This window comes from Zootoca vivipara, chromosome Z1, assembly GCF_965207765.1.
Source record: "Zootoca vivipara chromosome Z1, rZooViv2.hap1.1, whole genome shotgun sequence".
In the NCBI taxonomy this organism is placed as follows: domain Eukaryota; kingdom Metazoa; phylum Chordata; class Lepidosauria; order Squamata; family Lacertidae; genus Zootoca; species Zootoca vivipara.
Genome location: NC_142583.1, coordinates 24,380,069 through 24,400,652, shown reverse-complemented (window position 1 = coordinate 24,400,652; position 20,584 = coordinate 24,380,069). Strand labels below are relative to the sequence as shown.

The window sequence follows — 20,584 nt, the reverse complement described above, 5'->3', positions numbered from 1 at the left end:
CCTTTTCAGTCTTTCTCACCCCACCAATCCTTTCTCCGTTGTCTGCCTCTCACACCTGCCTGCCCTTGCCCACCTCCCTTCCAAAGGCTCCCAATTTAAGCCACCCTGCTCAAATTGGGATGTTTGGCAGGCTTGGTATGGCACCTGTTTAGTTTTTTGGTACCTCTGAGTACCAAATGTGCAATGGAAACCTGAGGGCAAGCCTTACCCCATAAATGCTAGCGTGCTATGCCAGCCATTGTTGAGAGTGACAAATAATCATCAATCTCACATATATGCATTTGTCAATGGAGCCCCCTCAATGGAGACATAACTTTCCCCCGACATGTTAAATGCATTCATGCATTTAACATTACAGGTAGTTAGGCCTTCAGAGACAATCAAGACTGCTGGGGACCAGAATCTCAGTTTCTTCTCCCTTTCCTTCTTTTTCCATCCTAGTTACATTGTGTTGGCAAATAAATTACCTGTTTTGTAGCACCTGGGCAAGAAAAAGTACCATTGATAAACAGTGGACTTTTATAAATGTCAGTAGACAACTACAGATAATGCTTTTTTGGCTTCAAACTCTTTTAAATTATTCATTTTCTTTAAAATACCTCTCTCTCTGGAGTTCCTCTTCTTTCCTTTGGAGCACATCGACCCACGTCCGTGAAAGCAGAAGAATAGTTCCCAGGAGACTCCTGGTCTACTGAAAATAAGATGCCACTTTGTGAAATTCAATTTAATTAAAAATAAAGCCGTTGGGCTCTATTTGAAGGGGCACTACATCTAAATTATATGCAAAATGCAAGTTGGGGCTAAAAAAATAGAAACCAACAAATGAAAAGGACAAATAGAAGCTAAAACTGAACTGGGGGAAATTTCTTCCACTAATACATTATGCTTTAAAACTGAACTTGAGCAATTAAAAAGCAAAAGCAGGACCAGAGCACCCTAATTCTAATTTGTACAACAGTGATTTGAGCAACTAAAGGAACAGAAGTATGAGATATTAAGGATGCGAAGGGTAAGAAAAGCATAGCAATGAATCATAAGATTTTAAACATGGAACCACATGCAAGGGAATGTATCAGACACATGCCACAATCACAGAAAGGTGAACTACATGACATTTTTTAGATTGTCAATAAATAAGTATGCATTCCTCTTTTATATAAGTCCAGAACTAGACAACTAGGATCACAACTGCAACATCTATCTCTAAGCTACTTTCCCACTGAAAATCACTCCCACAGCTCCTGTTCCCCCAGGAAAGAACATATTTGGGGCCAATTTACAGTGGCATAGCTGTCATGTTTTCCCTTTTCTTGCGAGAAAGCCTGTTCAGCATAGGGGAATTTCCCTTTAAAAAAGGGAGAACTTGACAGCTATACAGTGGTAGAACAGCAGGTGCGGAAGAGTAAAAGGTAAAGGACCCCTGGATGGTTAAGTCCAGTCAAAGGCGACTATGGGGTTCAGCACTCATCTTGCTTTCAGGCCAAGGGAGCTGGCATTTGTCCACAGACAGCTTTCCGGGTCATGTGGCCAGCATGACTAAACTGCTTCTGGAGCAACGGAACGCCGGGACGTAAACCAGAGTGCACTGAAACGCCATTTACCTTACCGCCGCAGTGGTACCTACTTATCTACTTGCACTGGCATGCTTTCAAACTGCTAGGTTGGCAGAAGCTGGGACAGAGCAATGGGAGCTCACCCCATCGCATGGATTCAAACTGCCAACCTTCTGATCAGCAAGCCCAAGAGGCTCAGTGGTTTAGATCACAGCACCACCCACATCCCCACGAGGAGTAAAAGTCCTCCCTGAACTGCACAATTAAAACTCAGATCATCTCTACCCTTACTTTTATTTCTAGAAAGAAAAACCCCAGGGTAGATGTTTACGGGATGAATATATACAGGCGACGGGGGGTTACATTCTGGGCCCTATACGCATAAGTGAAATGCACATAAGTGGAGAGCACCTGGAGAGTCCTAGTGGCTTGTGAGGAGACCCTCTCCACAGCCTAAAGAGGACGTGCTCTTTGGGCTCCAGGAAGGGTCTTCTTGCGATCTGGAGGGGCAGTGGAGCTCTGTTGAGGCTGCTCAGCCTCCTTACTTAACAGCTGACAGTTGTTTCAGCAACCTGTAGTTTAAACTACGGTAACCAGAGCACACTCTGGATCCAACAAAACTAGTTAGTTAAAAATGGATGTTTCCAAATTCTTCCTTGGAAAAGGGGAGGAGAGTGCACAAGCCTGAGGCTTGCTGCTGCTTGTGCACATAATGCTAAATTATAAATTAGTGTTAAGTGTAAAACAGGCCATTGTAGAGTTGAATGTCTCAGAATAGTATTCCGTGCAATTAATATACACCAACATCTTTTTGTTATTGTTGTTAAAATGGGAAGTAAAGCTAAGTTATGCAAGATGGAACTGTTAGAAATGGCTACCAATACTCCTTGTCTTTGTCCTCTGGCATTTGTGACTCTCAAAACTGAATGGAGGCATTAAAAAATAGTTAAAGAGATCTAGTTTTGCCACCCTAAAAAATGAATAGTTGTACAATGGACACTTCTCTTCAAGGGTCTAGCATTCTATTTACCTAAAAAGGGGGGTTAATTGAGCAACACAAAAATATGTTTCAGCTATAACGCTGCATACTCTTTGTCAGCCTAGTTAGAACCAATTAAAAAAGCAGCTTTTCTTGCATTGTTTAATGCTATTATTGCACAACATAGCTTCTCTAATAGCTTCCTATGGTCTACAGCTTATGCATTTTATTGGGATATGTGATCATAGGCATCTCCCTACCTTTAAAAACTCTGGGTGAGAAAATTACATCACTTCCTTGGGAGCAGATTTTCAAAGGTGTGACCTTCATTTCCATTATGAACCACAACTCTACTATTTTAGAAGCCTATGAAGATCTGATAATTGCATATCTATGCACAGATAGCTTTAATTTTACATTCATCAATTTCCGTCCTCCCTTCCCCACAGGTGGGTGGGGTTTGTGGCACTGAGCGGGGGCTTAGCTGGACGGATGTCTTCCACCTGCTTGGGTTGGCCTTTGACCCGCCCTCGGCCAGGGAGGACAATGGACGGCTGGCCGGGGGTGGGGCTGAGGCCAAAGAAAAGAGCCAACCCCTTTGACCAAGCCTCACTTGGTTTTCTTCAAGGATCATCAGGAGCATGTTCTGGCAGCTGGATTGAGGTAAGTAACTGGCCTTCTGTATTATTTGCTTTGATGGGGAGGGGCATGGCCTCCGTCCGGCTAGGCTGCATTTTTTTCGGCGGCGGCAGCCGTTTCTTTTTCGGCAGTGCTGGGGGGGCATTGCCCCTCCGCAGCTGTCGTCAGGCGCTTCGCCGACCCAAGGGGGTGGCGGGCACCTGGCTAGGCTGCATTTGTGGCCTTTTTTCTTCCTGCGACAGCAGCAGCGTGGGGTGGGCGCTTGGGCCCACCTGCCGCCGCTCACCGCGGGGGGGGGCACTCCACCAGCCCGAGGGAGCGGCAGCTGCCCCAGCAGTAAGGCTGCATGGTGGCTGTTTTTTTTGCAGCAGCCCGGAGGGGGGGGGCAGGGCCCCACCATCAGACGTTTTGTCAGCCTGAGAGGCGCGCGGCCTCTTCCTTCAGCATGTGGGGTGTCTGGGTCCATCCATTGCTGCTTGCTGCTGGGGGGGACGGCCGTCCCAGCAGTAAGCCGTCCCGGCTAGGCCGCGTGGACGGCCTTGGTTTTTCCCCCCCAGCAGCGTCAGGGGGCATGGCTCCTCCTCCGCCATCCGCCGGTTGTGGGGCGCCTCGCTGGCCCGAGTGGGTGGTGCATGTCCCAGCTGGGCTGCGGGGGGTGGCCTTTGTTTTTTAGGTCATGAGGGGCATGGAGATCTGATAATTACATCTCTACGCACAGATAGCTTTAATTTTACAGTCTTCAATGAGCCTTTCCTATGACTTTTTTGCACAACAAACAATTTGTTTCTAAAACACAATAAAAATGCAATGACAATGGGCTGGAAGTGAAATAATAGGGGGTGGATGACTCAATCACAAGCATAAAGAAAAGGAGGTAATCAACCTTCGAAACATAGTGCACTATCATTTTCTTGGCTGCTGCTGTTGGTTGTTTCCATGTCTTGGTAAGAGGCACTAAGAGGTAATCTTCCACATTCGTTCTGGTACAAAGGGCAATGAATAGCACCATCTTGAGGCAGTGGATGAAAAGGCTGGAGCATGGGACTCTTCCTAAGAGCTTTAAGGGAGGAATTCCTCTCAGGAATGTCTGGAAGCAGCTCAGAAATAAGTCTGTGCAAGATGCTGTTGTCAGGCAAGCTTCCCCTTCTTCTTTCTGCTTTGATTTGGTCACAGATATCTTTAAGTGCAGAGTCCAGAGCGTCAAAGACAGCTGATTTGCATTTAGTCTTTTCAGCCTGCTTTTTGGGGGCTGCCGTTTTTTTCCTCCGGAAAGGCACTGGGCTGACTAGGAATGCTATCTTAGAGAGGCCAGAGTCTGAGTCTTGTCTTCTAGGGTCTTCTGCGGTAGTTTCCTGTTTAGCCCTTTCATGCTTTCGCATGGTTGTGAAGCGGGTGTACGATGCTGGGCATCTCCCTTTGCAGGAGCTGATGAGATGCTTGTGGTGGTGGTGGTGGTGGTGGTGGTGGTGGCCTGATCCATAAAAGCTTTCCGACGACGTAAAGGAAAAGTGGTCAAAATCACTTTCACTACAAAAGGAAGAGCCTTCTATCTGTATAAAGTCACTGAGGTCAGAGACCACCCCATCTTGGTCACTGTCTGAAAAGTCCAGATTAGATCTTTGCGGTTCCTCACTAGTCACTTCAATGTGAATTGGCACCAGAGTTTTAGGTTTGTAATTCCGTTGTACCTGAGTAGCATGTCTGCCTTGGTTTTCCTCCTCCAACAAGGACTCGATGGAAAACCGTCTCTTTGTACAGAAGCCATTTTTAGGGGGTTCGAGGAAGGTTACTGCTGACAGTGCTTCTTCAGCTAAGTTTGGCATTGATTTTGACTTCTGAATCAGCTTTTCAAATTCAGATATTCTATTGGGCACCATGTCTCTGGGCACTTCCTCAGCAGAGGCGTCTTTCCAGCCCTGCAGCAGGTCTTTATGCTGTTCCTTTTCATACTGCAATACCCTGGACTTTACAGAACAGATTACCTCAGAATTCAGCAAGTCTTTCCGATTGATACGGTGCATCCTCTTATACATTTTCAGGAAGCCAGGAGCGTCGTGTGCTGATCTATGACGTGCCCGCGAGTGACTGGAGCCACGGCTTTCAGAAGCATATGGGGAAGCCCAGGTAAGTGCGGAGCCACCTTTCAAATCTTCCTCACATAACAAAGACACCATGCTTTCCGATTTATTCTGTGGGTCAGGAAAGCTACAACGATCATCTGCTAGCAGGTCATCACAACTGCGAGATTTCCGCTTGGGAGAGGAAGTCTCTTCCGTGCTGCTCCAGATTTCTGCATTCTGACGGGACATTTGCCAGCCATTCTTGTAGCTGATTGCCCTTCTTGAGTCACTTGGCACAGCCAAGCGCTGTCCATAGGTTCTACAGTAATCTAATTCATTTGAGCTGCTGTAGTTGGGCACTGAGTAACTGGAAAGGGGTGAACACAATTTGCTAATATCCCCACCTTTATAATCCACAGAGCAGCATGGTGAAAAAGAGACATTGCCAGAAATTAACAGATTCAGAAGGAGATAGGAAATAAAACAATCAGCACATGACAGAAAGAACAGAGAGAATGCAGTTAATCTTCCTAACCTAGCATTAAGCACTAATGTAAGATACACATTACCAAAGCTTAGAGGATACATACTTATCTGGGTGTAAGCCTCATTGAAATCAATGGTACTTATTTTGATTTGAGTAGACAGGTATAGGATTGCACTGTTAAAATCTAAAGGTTCAGCAAATAGAATCACATGCTTCTATTAACAGTTAAATATTTTTATAGGTTGTGCTGGGAGGACAGAGCATCTGTTTCCAGCAAATCTATCACGACTGTCTCATTTCTGACCATATGAAAATCCATGGGTTTATACGCAATGATCATGTCACCTCTTTAGGGTAATCAAAGCAGACAAGTCGAACCACACATCCTGTTCAGAAACTGATAGCAAGGCATAGCTAGAAATGTAGAGACAGACTTCTAACCTAAATATTTCTAAACTATATTTCTCTTTCCTTAAGAGGCTGCACTCTTGGTAAGATTGATGATGGATGCAGTTTAACAGTGAACAAATGAGAGTTTGTTATATAATGCTCTAGTAGCCATAGCCACTAGGAGGTCTCTATTGTAGGTGGGAGGGGGGAATATGTGCCCCCATTTATTTTTGAGATTTGTATCCTCATTCAAACTCTTGTGTATGACAGAAGGTATAGCATTCTTTATATCTTCAAAAATAGAACATTTTTCCCTGTCCAGACAACAAAAGAAATGCAATTAAATGGCATGTCATACATTACAGTCACAAATGCTGACTGCATCTAAAAAACAAAAACAAACCAAGAATAATTTTCATATAGAAAACTTTTTTAAAAATACCCAGACCAGAGGATGAATATAAATATAAGCACAGAATTTTGACTTCTTGCTTGTAGACAGTTGAGAGATCAGTGAATTCTTATCATCTAATAGCATTCAGCACCCATCAACAGCTCAACAATATTTTGCAGTTTATAAGGAATGTGTGTATAATTACATTTTAGCCTGTTTACAACTGTGCTAATTTCTTACCTTTTGCTTTTGATGGAGACGATGGAGAAGAGGTTGTAACAGGCTTCCTAAGTGTAGAATATGTGCTCTGCGTATTTGTATGGCCCATGCTAGCCCGATTTGCATTTTGATCGCTGTGTGCCTTCTGATGAGGTACTGCTGGCTCAGACTTCCTTCTTTTCCTGTAGTCACTTGCAGTACTTGTCGAACTAAGGAAATAAGCAGTATATGAGTGTCAATGCACAGGACGCATAAAAAAAAATTCAGTGATGAGCTCATCAGCCAGTGCTGACTTAATTATGTACTAATAGTAAAAACCAAACAAGAAGATGATTAGGCCAAATAGTGTGACAACAATCACATCTATGATCCAGATTCATTTGTTTACATGTCTCAAGCTCTTTTAAGTTGGCAAGAATCAAAGCTGGGGTCGGTTGGTTGACAACTTTGTGGCCTTGACTCTTTTCTTCTTGACAGCACCCAAAAATTCAACACAAGTTCCAGTTCCCTGCAACATTTGTGGGATGATCTTTTGCAGTCTAGTAACTGAATGGAAAATGTGAAATATAATGACCAAACGATGATTTTGTGGAAGAGCAGAATGCTTCCTGAAGAACTGCATGACACTAACAACAACGTCCATTGATAGTGACAGTGTAACCTGCCTGCTTTTCACTTCCAATTAGGGGTACCTTAATAAATTCAAAGCATTTTCTCAAACCATGGTTTCCAGGCAAGAAGTAAGGCTTCTACTGCTGCTACATCATTTACAGACAGTTGACATAAGCCTAATGGAGAGTAGGTGATTACATTATTCTTAATCTGAATGCACTATAAACATGGCTAGCAGCAACACACATCCTTTCACTTCAAAGGTTTGGCACTTGAAAAACAATACAAAACAAGAACGTAAACAATTTAACTACACTAACAAATCTTGCGATGGAGATGATGAAAACAAAGAGGAGGGAAATTTGATGGTGTGTGGAGCATCAGGACAAATTATGCTTCGTATTCAAACAGAAAGGGACAAGAACAGATTACTAGATTTGTACTGAGGTAATGAGCCCTAGCTAGAAACATGCATATCAGTCTTGGCATAGCAAAAATAGGAAGTGGGTGGAGCCTGTGCTTTACCCAAAAAGGCTATATGGAAATGTTTTCCTGTAGGAGGAAGACCAAGTCTTCAAATGCAAGCTGCTCTATAGATGAGCAGAAGTCTCTGTACAGCTCCCCGCTCCCCCCCCCACTGATACTTTCATTGATCAAAGTTCTTCTTACCTAGAAGGTCTGTCCAAGCCTCTATCTGTTGGACTGTAATATAAGGAGGTCTGGAGGCACAAAAAAGCAAGACAGTTAGACTTCATATGGGACTTCACTGGTATAATTCATAACAAATCACTATGCAATGACTATAAGAACACCATAATTTATCACACCATGATAAGCTTGAAAAATTAGAAGTGAGGCAGCTTTCAAAGTCAATTTTATGTCCCTCATTTAATGCTTGAAAGGTCAAGCAGCAAACTGTTCCTTTTTAAGCTTGTTCCCAAAATGATAGGTGTTATGATTTACATTGGCTAAAAGGTGGAAGCTATAAAATCTCAGATAAATACATTAATCAATCAATCAATCAGTGAATGAGAGATTTGAGATATCCTATAATTACTTACCAAAGTATTAATGTCAAAGAAAGCTTGAAATTCTCTGTATACATAGCTTACACATCTATAACTTGCACGGCCACTTGGTGACCTTCTTAACTTCATGTTAAGAGCAGAGTTGGTACCACCAACCTAAAGACTTTTTCCGTTGCTTAAGAAGTGACAGCCGAATGACCTTTGGGAATGCAAATACTTAAAACTTGTCAATATATGTTCAGTCCTTAGTGACACACTATTTTTAATCTAGTCACTTAACTGGTGTGAAAGCTTGTGCTGGAATTAGACACACATCGTACTACAGTTTGTGGGAGCTAGAAAAAGAATCATGTTATCCCAGGGACATCTTTTCATGGGCACAAAACTATGCATTCACATATTAAGCATATTTTACATTCAGGCTATGTAATTTCAGAGATGACCCAAGGAACTGAAAATAGAATTTTCACACTGTGTGCTACTGTTCTTTGTGGAAAAGCAGAAGGTCAGGCTGAAATCACACATAACATATATTATAGGAAGCAATCTGCTATTGCATTGCATCTGGGTGAACCCATTTACTTTCAGTGAGTGACAGCAGAGCTTGTATTCGTATTTACATTTTAATTTTCTTTTACATCACTTCAGTAATTTCTGTCTTCACTGCGCCGAAAGAGACAGCAAAAGAGATTTTGCATCACCACCCACCCAAAATGGACTCCATAATTTATTGAGCCTGGGCACCAGACTATCCCTGTGTTCCCTCCCCCTCCTCCTTGCTGTGCACCACCCTAACAGTGGGGACAGGGAGCCCAGCAGGAGACAAGGCCAGTGGACTGCTGAATCTGCTCTGCCTCTTATAGTGTCAGTAGCTATTCTGGGGGATCCAGTCAGCAGGGAGTCCCCTGCCAATCTGCAGGCACTTGCCAGATGCTAAACATGCTGTCTACTGACATCAGGGCCTTTTACCACAACTGGCATTCATTACAAATGCATTGTGTAGTATAACACAGAAACAAAGGAAGTTGCTATGTGCTAGCTGTCACCTAACCCAGTTTTGTCCATTCTGACAGACAATGGACCACCAGGGTATCAGGCAGCGGTCTTTCCCATCACCTACTACATGGAGAAGCTAGGAATTAAACCTGCCACCTTCTGAATGTGGAGCATGAGCTCCACTACTGAGCTACAGTCCCTCCTCAGTAACAGGACCCAAAAGTAATTTGTTACCCGAGAACAAGATATATCGGAGATATTTAAGTACATAAGAAGAGCCTGCTGGATCAGGCCAGTGACCCATCTAGCCCACCATCCATTTTTCACAGAGGTCTGTGGGAAGCCCACAAGCAAGACCTAAGTGCACCTTCTCTGCTGCAGATCTCATAAACTGGTATTCAGAGACGTACTGACTCCAACTGTGGAGGCAGACCATAGTCACTGTGACTAGTAGCCATCAATAGCCTTTTCCTCCACAAATCTCCCTGTTTAGGGAAGTTTTAATATTTGAAGTTTTATTCCGTTTTTACTGTTCTGTTGGTAGTCGCCCAACCCAGCCAGATGGGCAGGGTAAATGATAACATTATTATTATAACCCTCTTTTAAAGCCATCCAAGTTGGTGGCCATCACTGCCTCCTATGGGAGCTAAAATACCAAACAAGCAGCATACACATTTCTAATATCTCCAAATTTATTCTTCCCTTGGAAACCAAGTTATGCAGAAGTCGTTATCAACAAGTATCCAAGATTTTAATCATATTTTAAAGGCAGAGAAGAAGTATTTCTGAACATAATAGAAATGCAATTGAAACCTAGAAAATGATCAACATTAATTTAGTATGCACTTTAAAAGTGTAACATTTTAAGAAAGTTCACACACCCCAATTTGATCAGGAAATAGATGCTGATGAGATAAGACACTATGTGTATTATTATTACTGTATTTACTCAAATCTAATGTTCACCTCTTTTTTGCCAAATTATGTTGCAAGAATTAAGGTTCACATTAGATTCGATGACACATTTACATTTGCCAGCAAATACTTTTTTTTGTTTCAAGGTTCTGAAAATTGAGGTGTGCATTAGATTCGATGGCACATTAGACTCTAGTAAATATGGTATTTTCTTACCCACCCTCCACCATAAGGTCCCAGGGCAGGTTTAAAATAAAAACAAAAACATAATATTAAAAGCAGTTGTCTATCAATGTCTATCAAAAAAGAATAGGGTAGGTCCTAAAACATCTCTCAGGTATCAAAGACCAACGTAAAGAAATATGTCTTCAGCATATGACGAAACGAGAATTATTCCAGTGGAGTTTGCAGAGAAAAAAGCTTTAGAACTGTAGATGTGAAAAACTCGAGTTTAGTCACCAATTTCATTGCTTCATGCAAATGGATAAACAAATAATGAAGGGGATAGCTTACTTAACAACATAGAATAGTGGTTTGCTTCTCCCTAACAAGCCAGGATTCATAAACCAAGAACAAACCTTGATTTAAGGTTGACTTGTTAAGCAGAAATAAACCATCCTTCTGGGTTTAAATGAATATTAAGTGATACCTTTCCTGTTTTGTTTAACTGCTTGTGCATCAGCATGCAGCTGGGGCTGACCAATTCCATTTTACTGCTGGGAGTGAAGGCTAAGATTCTATCTCCAGAAGCTCATTTGACAGGCAGCTGAATCTTATGCCAACACTTGCAGTAGGACAGTATGGTCTACCCCACCTGGGAGGAACAACAAGCTGTATGGTGTGCACTGCTCTGTTCTTTAGGACCTTATGGCTATCTCCTTTGCCTCACTCTGCCTAAAGGTATGGCCAGCCTGCATCCATCTCATGCACAAAACATTTCCTTAAGCCAAGATTCTTGCCTTGTTAGAATGTGTGACAGTGCCTACATACCCAAATAATTGCAAATGCTGCTTATACTGCATTTCATGAACAATGAAGAGATATGAAAACCACACATCTCCAAGAAATTTGGCTAATCATAGAATTGTAGAGTTGGAAGGGACCCCAAGAGTCATCTAGTCCAACTCTGCAATGCAGGATGCTAAGTTTTCCTCAAGATTTCCTCAGACATACAGAAACCTCCATATCTGTCTTGTATTTTGATATGGGCAAAATATGTTGGCTACTCTATTTAGAATGGCTCCAGGAAATGACTCAGAATTTTAAATGTTTCTTCAAATTGCTTCCCATTCCACAACCCCCCCCCCCATGCTGTCCCTATCTTTTCTTGCTGTCTCATGGAAATATTAAACCACTGCCTTGTTTGTGTTTTCTAAAATAAATAGGCCTTGTTTTCCTTTAAGCAAGGTGGAAATACATTTCCTGCTGAATTTAATGTCTCTGGAATACAGTTTTCAAAATCTTTGTGACATTGAGCAAACTAATTTGCTCATTATAAATTGCCTGTTTGGGGGCAGGTACTAACTGATTTGCAGCTGTCATTTGCAGCTGCAAAATGCATCACTAAATCATCACCAAATTTTACTTTTAAAAGTGAAAAGGAGATATACAATAGTGCAAGTTAACGGTACCTGGAGAAGATCATCGAGTTATTTGAATATTACCAAAATAGTCCTGTTTGTTTCATTTTGAAAGCTTGTTTTCTTGTCCTGCTGCTACACTCTGTTACATTCTGATACACGAAGGATATAAAGGCTCTCAAACTGAGGATGTGCATATTGTCTACTCTACATGACAAGAACTGCCTTCTACTCTCTATGCTGCTGGATCAGAGAGAGGGGCCACTGCCAAGTTGCCTAGTCTCTGCTATTCCTTGTCTTGCTTCCTCCAATCCATTCCTCTCACATGTGCCACTGGTCTGTTGAGAGATGCCAGCTACCAACCTCTCCCTCTCTCGCTGCTGCCTAGCTGTGCTCCTAGGCAACATGACTTGCTGGGAGCAGCCACCAGCAACAACATTCCACCAAAACTCCAACCCCTGTGTCCTGATTTGTGTTCCACTGTGGAAATTCCAGGGTAAGTAATCAGAGCACTGGACCTGGACATCCTGCTTAAGGCGATTTCACACTGAAAAAGAACAACACCTAGTTTCTTCTTTCCCTTGAGAGAAAGAGGGCAAGGCACAGAGGTGGCGGCAAGACACAGAACAGGTCAGAAGAAGAGCAATGAGCATGTGCAGCAGTCAGAATGGACCTTTGTGGAGAAGCAAGTGTTGTACGTACAAGTCAGGACAGGAGAGTGCAGTGTACTGCCCCATTGCCCGTATGAGGGACCCTCCACTGATGCTAGAAAGAAACCGAGTTACAATTCTACTTAATTAGAAGGGCTGTTTATAGGGTGTTGTGTCTGTGAACACTACATAGAAACCAAGCGAAAGAGAACTCATGATGTATGCCGTTCCCCGAGTTTTAATCATTGATAGAAGAAACATGCTTAATTTACCTCATTGGAAAGACCTGGAGGATTGTCTTGAACATAATCCAAAAGCTTTTTAGGAGGCTGCATCATTTTAGCAGAATTGCGAGATGAAATGGAGGAGAATCAATGGCAGCAAGAAATGGAACATGTGGAGAAGGTGACATAGTTAGAAACTGAGTGTGGACAGATTACAAGAGTGGCACAAACATAACAAAAATGTGGGGAATAGTGAATGTGGAGAATGTGCAACAGAAAGTATACTACAACCATCTTAATAAACCCTTGCCTAGTTTAAAATCAGCCGCCTTAATTCTTACAAGACAAACAAATGTCAAGAAAAACCATTTGAATATATCACCAGCTCCTATTTAGATCTCTGCTGATTTTTAGGGTGAGGGGAAAGTGTTCTGGGGTGCAAATAACCAAAGTTCTGCTTCTACCACCTTCATTCATTTTGTTGGACTTGAATGAACAGCTAGGGATGCTTGGGTAATTTGCTCTTTGAATTCTTATACAAACTACACTGATAATCACCTACCAGATCTTAAGGTACAGACCCAGTCATACTTATCCTCTGTATTTGGCATTTCTGTTAACATTGTGGTGCAGTGTGGAAGATGGTGGTCTCTTTCTCTACTTATTTCATTATCACTGATTTTGTGTTTCTGCAACTATGACAGAAGATCTCTTAGGGTCTAATTAGAGTAATGATCAATTTCATTATTAAATCTAAACAAGCATAGTAAAGCTTTAATAAAAAGTGTAACATTATGTTTTTCTTATCATTTAAAATTGCTTTTAAATATTAGTCTCAAGAATCAGTACTCCAAATTAGTGATCATTGGTGTTTTCAATAGTAAAGGGCTCAGGAAAAAGCTATTAAAGGAAGTTCAGTTTTGTGAGCCATTCTTATGAAACATTCTCTGAGCTTTAGTGGATTTTCTTCAAACATTCCAAATGTATATACCACAACCACAATATCTAACACACGAGACCTTTGATGGTGTGCATCTATTATTCCTTTTTTAAGGCACTGAAGTGTGTCTGAAATCTAGGTAATTTGATCTAGAAAAGAGTGAACTGCATCTTATTTTCCTAAAGTTTTATCTATTAATATTCTAGCCTCACTTACCGGGCGTCCAAACTCCAGCTCAGAAAAGAATTTATACCAGGGTTCATTTTCTAAATCTATGTCATCTGGGTTTATGCGACCCGTCTGGAAGAATTGTGAAGGAGAAAGGGAAGGAAAAGGCACACACTGATCAAAGTGTTGGAAATGACATGGCACGCTGATGACACACAGACATTAACACAAATAATAGGAAAGAAAGAGTGAAACGAAAACAAAGGGATGGAGGGGACTTCATGGTGGAGTGAGATTTGATTAAAGAGTTGTCACACTGTGGTTGTTTGAACTCCTCCTTTTCAGCTTGTCTTCCAAAGGGTTGTTGTGTACACATAATACAGAAAATATGATGGGTTTTTAAGAAGTTTACATTAGATTACTTTGTGCCGCTGTTTCTTTTTTAAAAAAAGCACTATTGTACAACAAATGGAAGCATGTTTGGTTGCATTCGGGGATGCAGTATATATGCTTTCTTTTTCAGGATCTATGTAACTCAATGATAGGTAAATGCACATGATTTGGGGCAGAATTTGGACCACCCAAGGAATGCATGTTAATTTTGCATTTTGAAGTCAAGCATTTTGTATGCAGGATGATGACAGCACAACCACCTCCTTCAGCCATTATCATAGAATCATAGAGTTGGAAGAGACCACAGGGGCCATCTAGTCCAACCCCCTGCCAAGCAGGGAACACCATCAAAGCATTCTTGACATATGCCTGTCAAGCCTCTGCTTAAAGACCTCCAAAGAAGGAGACTCCACCACACTCCTTGGTAGAAAATTCCACTGCCGAACAGCTCTTACTGTCAGGAAGTTCTTCCTAACGTTTAGGTGGAATCTTCTTTCTTGAAGTTTGAATCCATTGCTCCGTGTCCGTACTCATATAGTACTGACAGGTGCATCTCTGTGTGTGAAAAGTTCTGCATCACTACCTGACACTTGAAGAAAAATGTTATTTGGGGAGATGGGAGCCATATACAGTATCTAGGGTGAGTACATGGTACTTGGCCAGACAGGCAACTAGTGCTGTCAACTTTGGACAACATGTATGTCTTTTTCAGGGACGGGAGAATAAATGTAGCCACCCATTCCCGTGTCCCCTTTCAATAGATAATCAGCTGTCTGAATAATCATGATGAAGTGGTTAGAGAGTGTTGAATTTGGAGTGAGATGACCTAGTTAAAACCCCCTTTCACCCATAAAGCTCACTGGGTGACCTTTGACCACTTCATCTCAACTAATTTCCTATGTTGTTGTTTTGAGAATAAAATAAAATAAAAGAAAGGATGGGCCACATACACCGCCTCTAGCTCCTTGGAGGAAGGGCGGTATATGAATGAAATAATAAAATATATGTTATTAATATTTATTTTTGTGGCAATTTGATATTCATTCAGCACACTGATTTACCCCCAGTGGTGATGGTTTGTGAAGAAGGCAGCCACAGCTGATTGGGTGCTTCCCCCGAGGGTCTCTCTTTAGTGTGCACTCTTTAAAGTGATGAACAACTTTTTAGAGCATCATCAATACATAGTCAAATAAAGCAGCCCTTTTCCCACAGTCATCATGGGACACATCCTTTTGATTCACTGATTGTGCTGTAGAGGGCAGCAAGAAACAAGAATTTCTGCTCAGAGCCTTTTGCAATTGTACAGCCCCAGCTTCACCTTTCAGGACAAGTCTCTAGCAAAATTATTCTCATCAGAAGCAGCAGGAGTCTCAAATAACATCTTACATCCCATATTTCAGGTGGGGGAATTAGGTGAACACAAGAACAAGTGATTTTCCATTTGACACCACTGCTGAGCATCTTCCTTTTTGCCATGGCACAATTCTTTTTATCTGCTACTTTGGTAGCTGCTGCTTTTTGTTAGTTATAATTTCTTTATGAGTTACATTTTTTTAATTAGTCACCATGAGACAGTATGGAACCAAAGATGGGATAAAATATTTAAAGTAAATTTCTTACACACAAATTCAGAAATTCCCATTCCTGCCATTCCTTTAGGTTTTTTTTCAGATTCACAGAACAAATGCCCTGAACTTACATACTGCTCAGAGTGCCAGCATGTAAGCTCAGATGCTATTAAGTTTCCAGCTGAACATCACAATTTGTGTTAGCTGTGCAACAGTAAATGCATTAGTGTTAGAGTAAGCATTCCCAGGATTCCCCTCTTTCATTCACCATACCATACCATCCAGTTCAGTAGTCAAATGCTAACATTTCTGGCTTTGTAGCACTTTTCTGTGTTTACTCATAAAGATGATGGATAACTCTTTCTGTCTCCAATTTTTGTTCCATGATTAATTCAAAAGCTTGGTTCAAGTTCTTGGTCAGATAAAATGTGGTTTGTCAGTCTGAGAAAGAGCAGTGTCCTTCCTTCCTTCCTTCCTTCCTTCCTTCCTTCCTTCCTTCCTTCCTTCCTCTCTCTCCTCTGAATGACTTGATGCAAGCTTTTCAGAACTCTTTACAGTACATAAAAATCAGAGAACTGTGGTTAAAGCTAGCCAAAATTGCCAACCACAGATTGCACCAGTTCACAAACAAGAGGACTGCAGCCTGTGTTTAAAGCACTGTTTACTGGTTTATATGTATATAGGAAACTGGATGGAACTCTTGCACTAAGGTAGGAAGGAAGCACCGTGGCATAACCCTCATTTTTATTCCAAGAAACCATAATTTACAAGACTGAGATCATTCCATCTGAATTGAGTCAAATGTATTTGGGGGGAGGGGGGAGAGCATGGATATAGGAAGGCATCAAAGGTGTCTCTGAATGTGGAGACTCCATTTAGTTATTATGACTAAAAGGAACTGCTAGAGAAATTTGTGGAGAATGTCCTATATCTAGACTTACATGTAGATAAGCTTTTGACACAATCTAACTTTGTGTACAACTGCAGCTGGTTGACTGATGGAACCCAAAGGGACTGGAGAAGAGATGACTGAGATGTGATATGATAGCCATCTTCAAATACAGTATATCTGAATGGCCATCATATGGATGATGGAGCAAGCTTGTTTCTGCTGCTCCAGAGCATATAATCTGGACCAGTGAATTCAAATTAGAAGAATGGAAATTTTGACTAAACATTAGGAATAACTTTTTGACAGTAAGAGCTGTTTGACAGGGGAATTGTACTACTTCAAAAGGTGGTGAACTCTCCATTGGGTTTTTTTTAAATAGAGGTTGGATGGTCATCTGTCAGGGATTCCTTAGTTGCTGTTGACGCACTGAAGGGGGTTGGACTAGCTGCCATTGGGATACCTTCCAACTCTATAATTCTGATTCTGTGAAATAGGCTTGCTCAACTGGTTTGTTAACTTGCCAACTGGCACAACATCTGTGCAGAATCCTGGTAACCCACCAGAGCCTGATAACAGGCTGGTGAGTGAATGTTGCCTTTCTGATTTTTGTAATATGGTGAGCCTATACAGTACACTATACATATTTGAAAAGCTGCCCCCCCCCAAGTAATATAGCAACTCCATACAGCTATGTGTGTATGCAGGGCAAGAAAAATTGTGCTACTTGATCTGCACTGTCAAAATGTAATAAGTTGTGTGTACATAAATAAAGAGGCAACTGAGGTCTCAATCAAAAATAGAGCTCTGGATACATATCTCCACTTTTTGTCCTGGTACTAACTTACACATGCCTCTTCTCTTTATATGCTTTTGGGGGAGGACTACTAGCTGTCAGTTGAAGGTATGGGGTTTTCTACTAAAAAACACAGAATTTGCACAACTGTACTCATGCATGCAACATGCATACAAACAGATGTTGGGAAAAATCATAATTTGTTTTAAAGGAAAAAGTGCTCTAAATATATTTCAGGGATGGAAATGTATGATCTAACATTCATTATTGAAAAACATTTAGAGTTGTTTTTGATGCAGCACTCATGTTGCTGAGCTGTTTCAGTGATGTCTCATTTTAGATTTTTTTTTTTGCAGAATGTCATAAAATCACTAGTTGTAAACCTTACCGAGAGTTATTTTGACAGAGAACATGGAATATAAGCACCTTGGGAGCCAAAAGCAGACTCAGAAATAACTGAAAGGGCTCAACAAAACAAGGACTGCCCCCGAAAACAGCTCTACCCCCCCAAAGTAATTGATACTTTTCAATCAATGATGTGACAAAGCAAACATAGAAAAATGTCTGTCAATTATGAATTGCACACCCAACCTTGTGTAATATGGGCCTCTTGCATGGGCAGTTCCTTGTAACAAGCAACATTTGATAGCCATCCTTCGATGAAATGACAGATATCCATGAGGCCCTGCATGCTGCTTTCTGACATACTGAATAAAGCAAAGCTGTAATGCTAATTGAGGAACAGCACTTTGCCGGGGTATCAATATGACATCTTTTTTATCCTGGACTTGGGGCCAAACTAGACTGGGCACTGAGAGAGGTCCTCAATTGGATCTCCCACATATTATTTAAAGTTAAAAGCAAGCATTGGGGAGGGGATCTGAGCCAGGAGTACCATCAATATGGTTATGTGGTAAACAGCAGCTTTAGCTTGTTCTGTTGAGCAGTGCACCTATCTATGTTTGCAGATTACTTGCCTGTAATCTCTGGTCAACCGAGGCCAAGCCACATGTGATAAGGCCTTATATAGGCCTCCCTGTATTTTTGCCTCCAAATCTCACAAGATACAGGGCATCCCAAGTAAAGAGATTCTGTGCCTCTCTACTCTCAAAGTGGCTCTCCCATGACTTCCCTTCCCATCTTGTGGTGGTGTTCCAGTTTCCCAGGCATGGTGCACTGCTGTTGACAGTAGCCAGGAAGTAGAGAGGAAGGCAGGTGGTGTTGCCTCTTCTTCCTGTGCCACAACCCCAGCACGGATGGCTGCAGGGTTTATTTGTTTTGGAGGGGAGGGGCTTTCTATAATAGTCAAACTCTGATTTGGCTTAAGAACCTCTAACTCAAGATGAAGGATAAGCATCTTCACACCTATGATGCCCGGCCCTGGTAAAAACATTCTTATTTAGGCAAGCTTAAGTATGTTGGTGTGAGTTTTCAATCTGTTTCGGTATTTTAACTTTTTATATGTTTTAAAGTATTGTATTTTTATTGATTTTATCTTGATTTTATCTGTTGGTAAACTGCTTTGAGGTCATTGTTGTTTTTACAAACAGGCAGTGTATAAATTTTGCAAAATAAATACCTATAGATTTTGACACATGGCAATGCCATGTCATGTCATACTAAAATGTAGAACTTCCAATTTCTGTTTTGAGATGTTTAAAATAGCACACCTGTTTGATATAAAGGGCCTTTTAGGATCAAGTACATATTTTTTGGTATTATTTCTAAGTACATATTTCTAAAGCTACTGCTAAAAATAATATACATTCTGAAGAGTAAAAACATATGAGCACAAGGAATACTGTGTACCTCCTGGCTTTGACTGCTAACTTCTTTACATTTTCCTCCATAAACAGAGGAAAGCAGCAGAGCTCTTGGAAAGCGGAGCAATTGGGGTTTAGCTTGCTAGGGGAATGATAAGGTAGGAGCTCTCAAAAGCTGCGCAGAAAATAATTTATTACTCAACACATTTTGAGTATAACTATTCTTCCTCAGGGTCAACCCTGATTTCAAAACTATTCCACACCATGCCTTCCCCTGCTTTTTGAGATACTACAAAATGCAGTTTTGGTCCCTTTCTGAGCACTGAGCACCACATTATTTTCTGTGTGCTTTTGAAGTCTCCTCCCCTTTTGATCCTGTGTTTTGTGCCTTTCTTTTCCGCTTTTGTTATCTTTTCAGAGGAACTCAGCAATTGAAAAAAACAAGTCTGTGACGCATTTAAGTATCCAGGGCTGCTAATGTTATATTGGCATCATGGGCAGTTATGTGGTTTTCAAATACCTAGCATTCAATACTAGGCCCTTGAAGCAAAACCTTTATAACCTATGCCCATAGGGGCCATGTGTTTGGCTTGTGCTCCTCTCCTCCTCTTCCCTCCCCCACTTAACCACAGTTAGCATGTTGTCTGAATCCTAAACATGCTTAAATTTGACTATTGTTGCTTGAAGTTGGCTTGTTGTTACTTACCATAGCTAAGAACAACTGCATTTTTCCTCTGGTCAACATTATTAGTACCTACTTATTATTGTTACCATCAAAATGTAGGGTATGCTACCATATTCTTTTCTAGCAAGATTCGTGCAACTTTAACAGTTGTGTGACCAAAAGAATTTTAACACACAAAATTTCTGCTATGCTAGAAGTTGCACTTGCTAAATGTCTTCCTGTCATAAGCAGTTAAAAGCACAGGAGGCTTTCTAGAGAAGAAGGTGCCAACCATACACCAAGGAAGCAAATCTGGAGCCTTTAACTCTATGATTCTATAATCCAGTTGTGAAAGCAATGTGGGTAAATTCATGATGCATCCACGAGTGATATCCCTAAAGTGCAAAACCACATGCTTTTGCTTTCTGGGCCAGAAAATACCGTATATGCTGGCGTATAAGGCGACTGGGCATATAAGACGACCCCTTACTTTTCAAGTTAAAATATAGAATTTGGGATGTACTCCAGCCCTTTTTTGGCGGGGAGGGGAGGCTGTCTTCTCCAGCACTCAAGTCTGCAGCCGGGGAAATGGTGGTTTGTTTGTTTGCTTGCTTGCTTAGTTATTGAGAGGGGGAAAGAAGCCAGAGAGCGGAGAGAGAGACAACGAGGCTGGCTCA

The 20,584-nt window shown here is 41.5% G+C and overlaps 1 protein-coding gene and 1 long non-coding RNA gene across 58 annotated transcripts in view; one reads left to right on the top strand and one right to left on the bottom strand.

Annotated features, from left to right (window-relative positions):
* Positions 1-20,584, bottom strand: part of SORBS2 (sorbin and SH3 domain containing 2) — a 189,442-nt gene that overhangs the window by 21,283 nt on the left and 147,575 nt on the right. For 37 of the 50 annotated variants that reach the window (XM_088660964.1, XM_088660963.1, XM_088661007.1 and 34 more), the window contains 5 exons: positions 13,883-13,966; positions 12,775-12,831; positions 8,003-8,052; positions 6,743-6,930; positions 600-691 (listed from right to left, as the gene is read on the bottom strand). In XM_088660964.1, the coding sequence (XP_088517090.1) occupies positions 600-691; positions 6,743-6,930; positions 8,003-8,052; positions 12,775-12,831; positions 13,883-13,966 (471 nt within the window). Of the gene's footprint in view, positions 1-599; positions 692-4,054; positions 5,636-6,742; positions 6,931-8,002; positions 8,053-12,774; positions 12,832-13,882; positions 13,967-20,584 lie in introns of all 50 variants that reach the window. The other 13 variants (XM_088660965.1, XM_088660995.1, XM_088661002.1 and 10 more) reach the window with 4 other exon arrangements.
* Positions 1-20,584, top strand: part of LOC148687305 (uncharacterized) — a 116,646-nt gene that overhangs the window by 63,745 nt on the left and 32,317 nt on the right. For 6 of the 8 annotated variants that reach the window (XR_015947877.1, XR_015947873.1, XR_015947872.1 and 3 more), the window contains exons 5-6: positions 3,161-3,195; positions 5,211-5,295. This is a non-coding gene — a long non-coding RNA (uncharacterized LOC148687305). Of the gene's footprint in view, positions 1-2,981; positions 3,196-5,210; positions 5,296-20,584 lie in introns of all 8 variants that reach the window. The other 2 variants (XR_015947876.1, XR_015947874.1) reach the window with 2 other exon arrangements.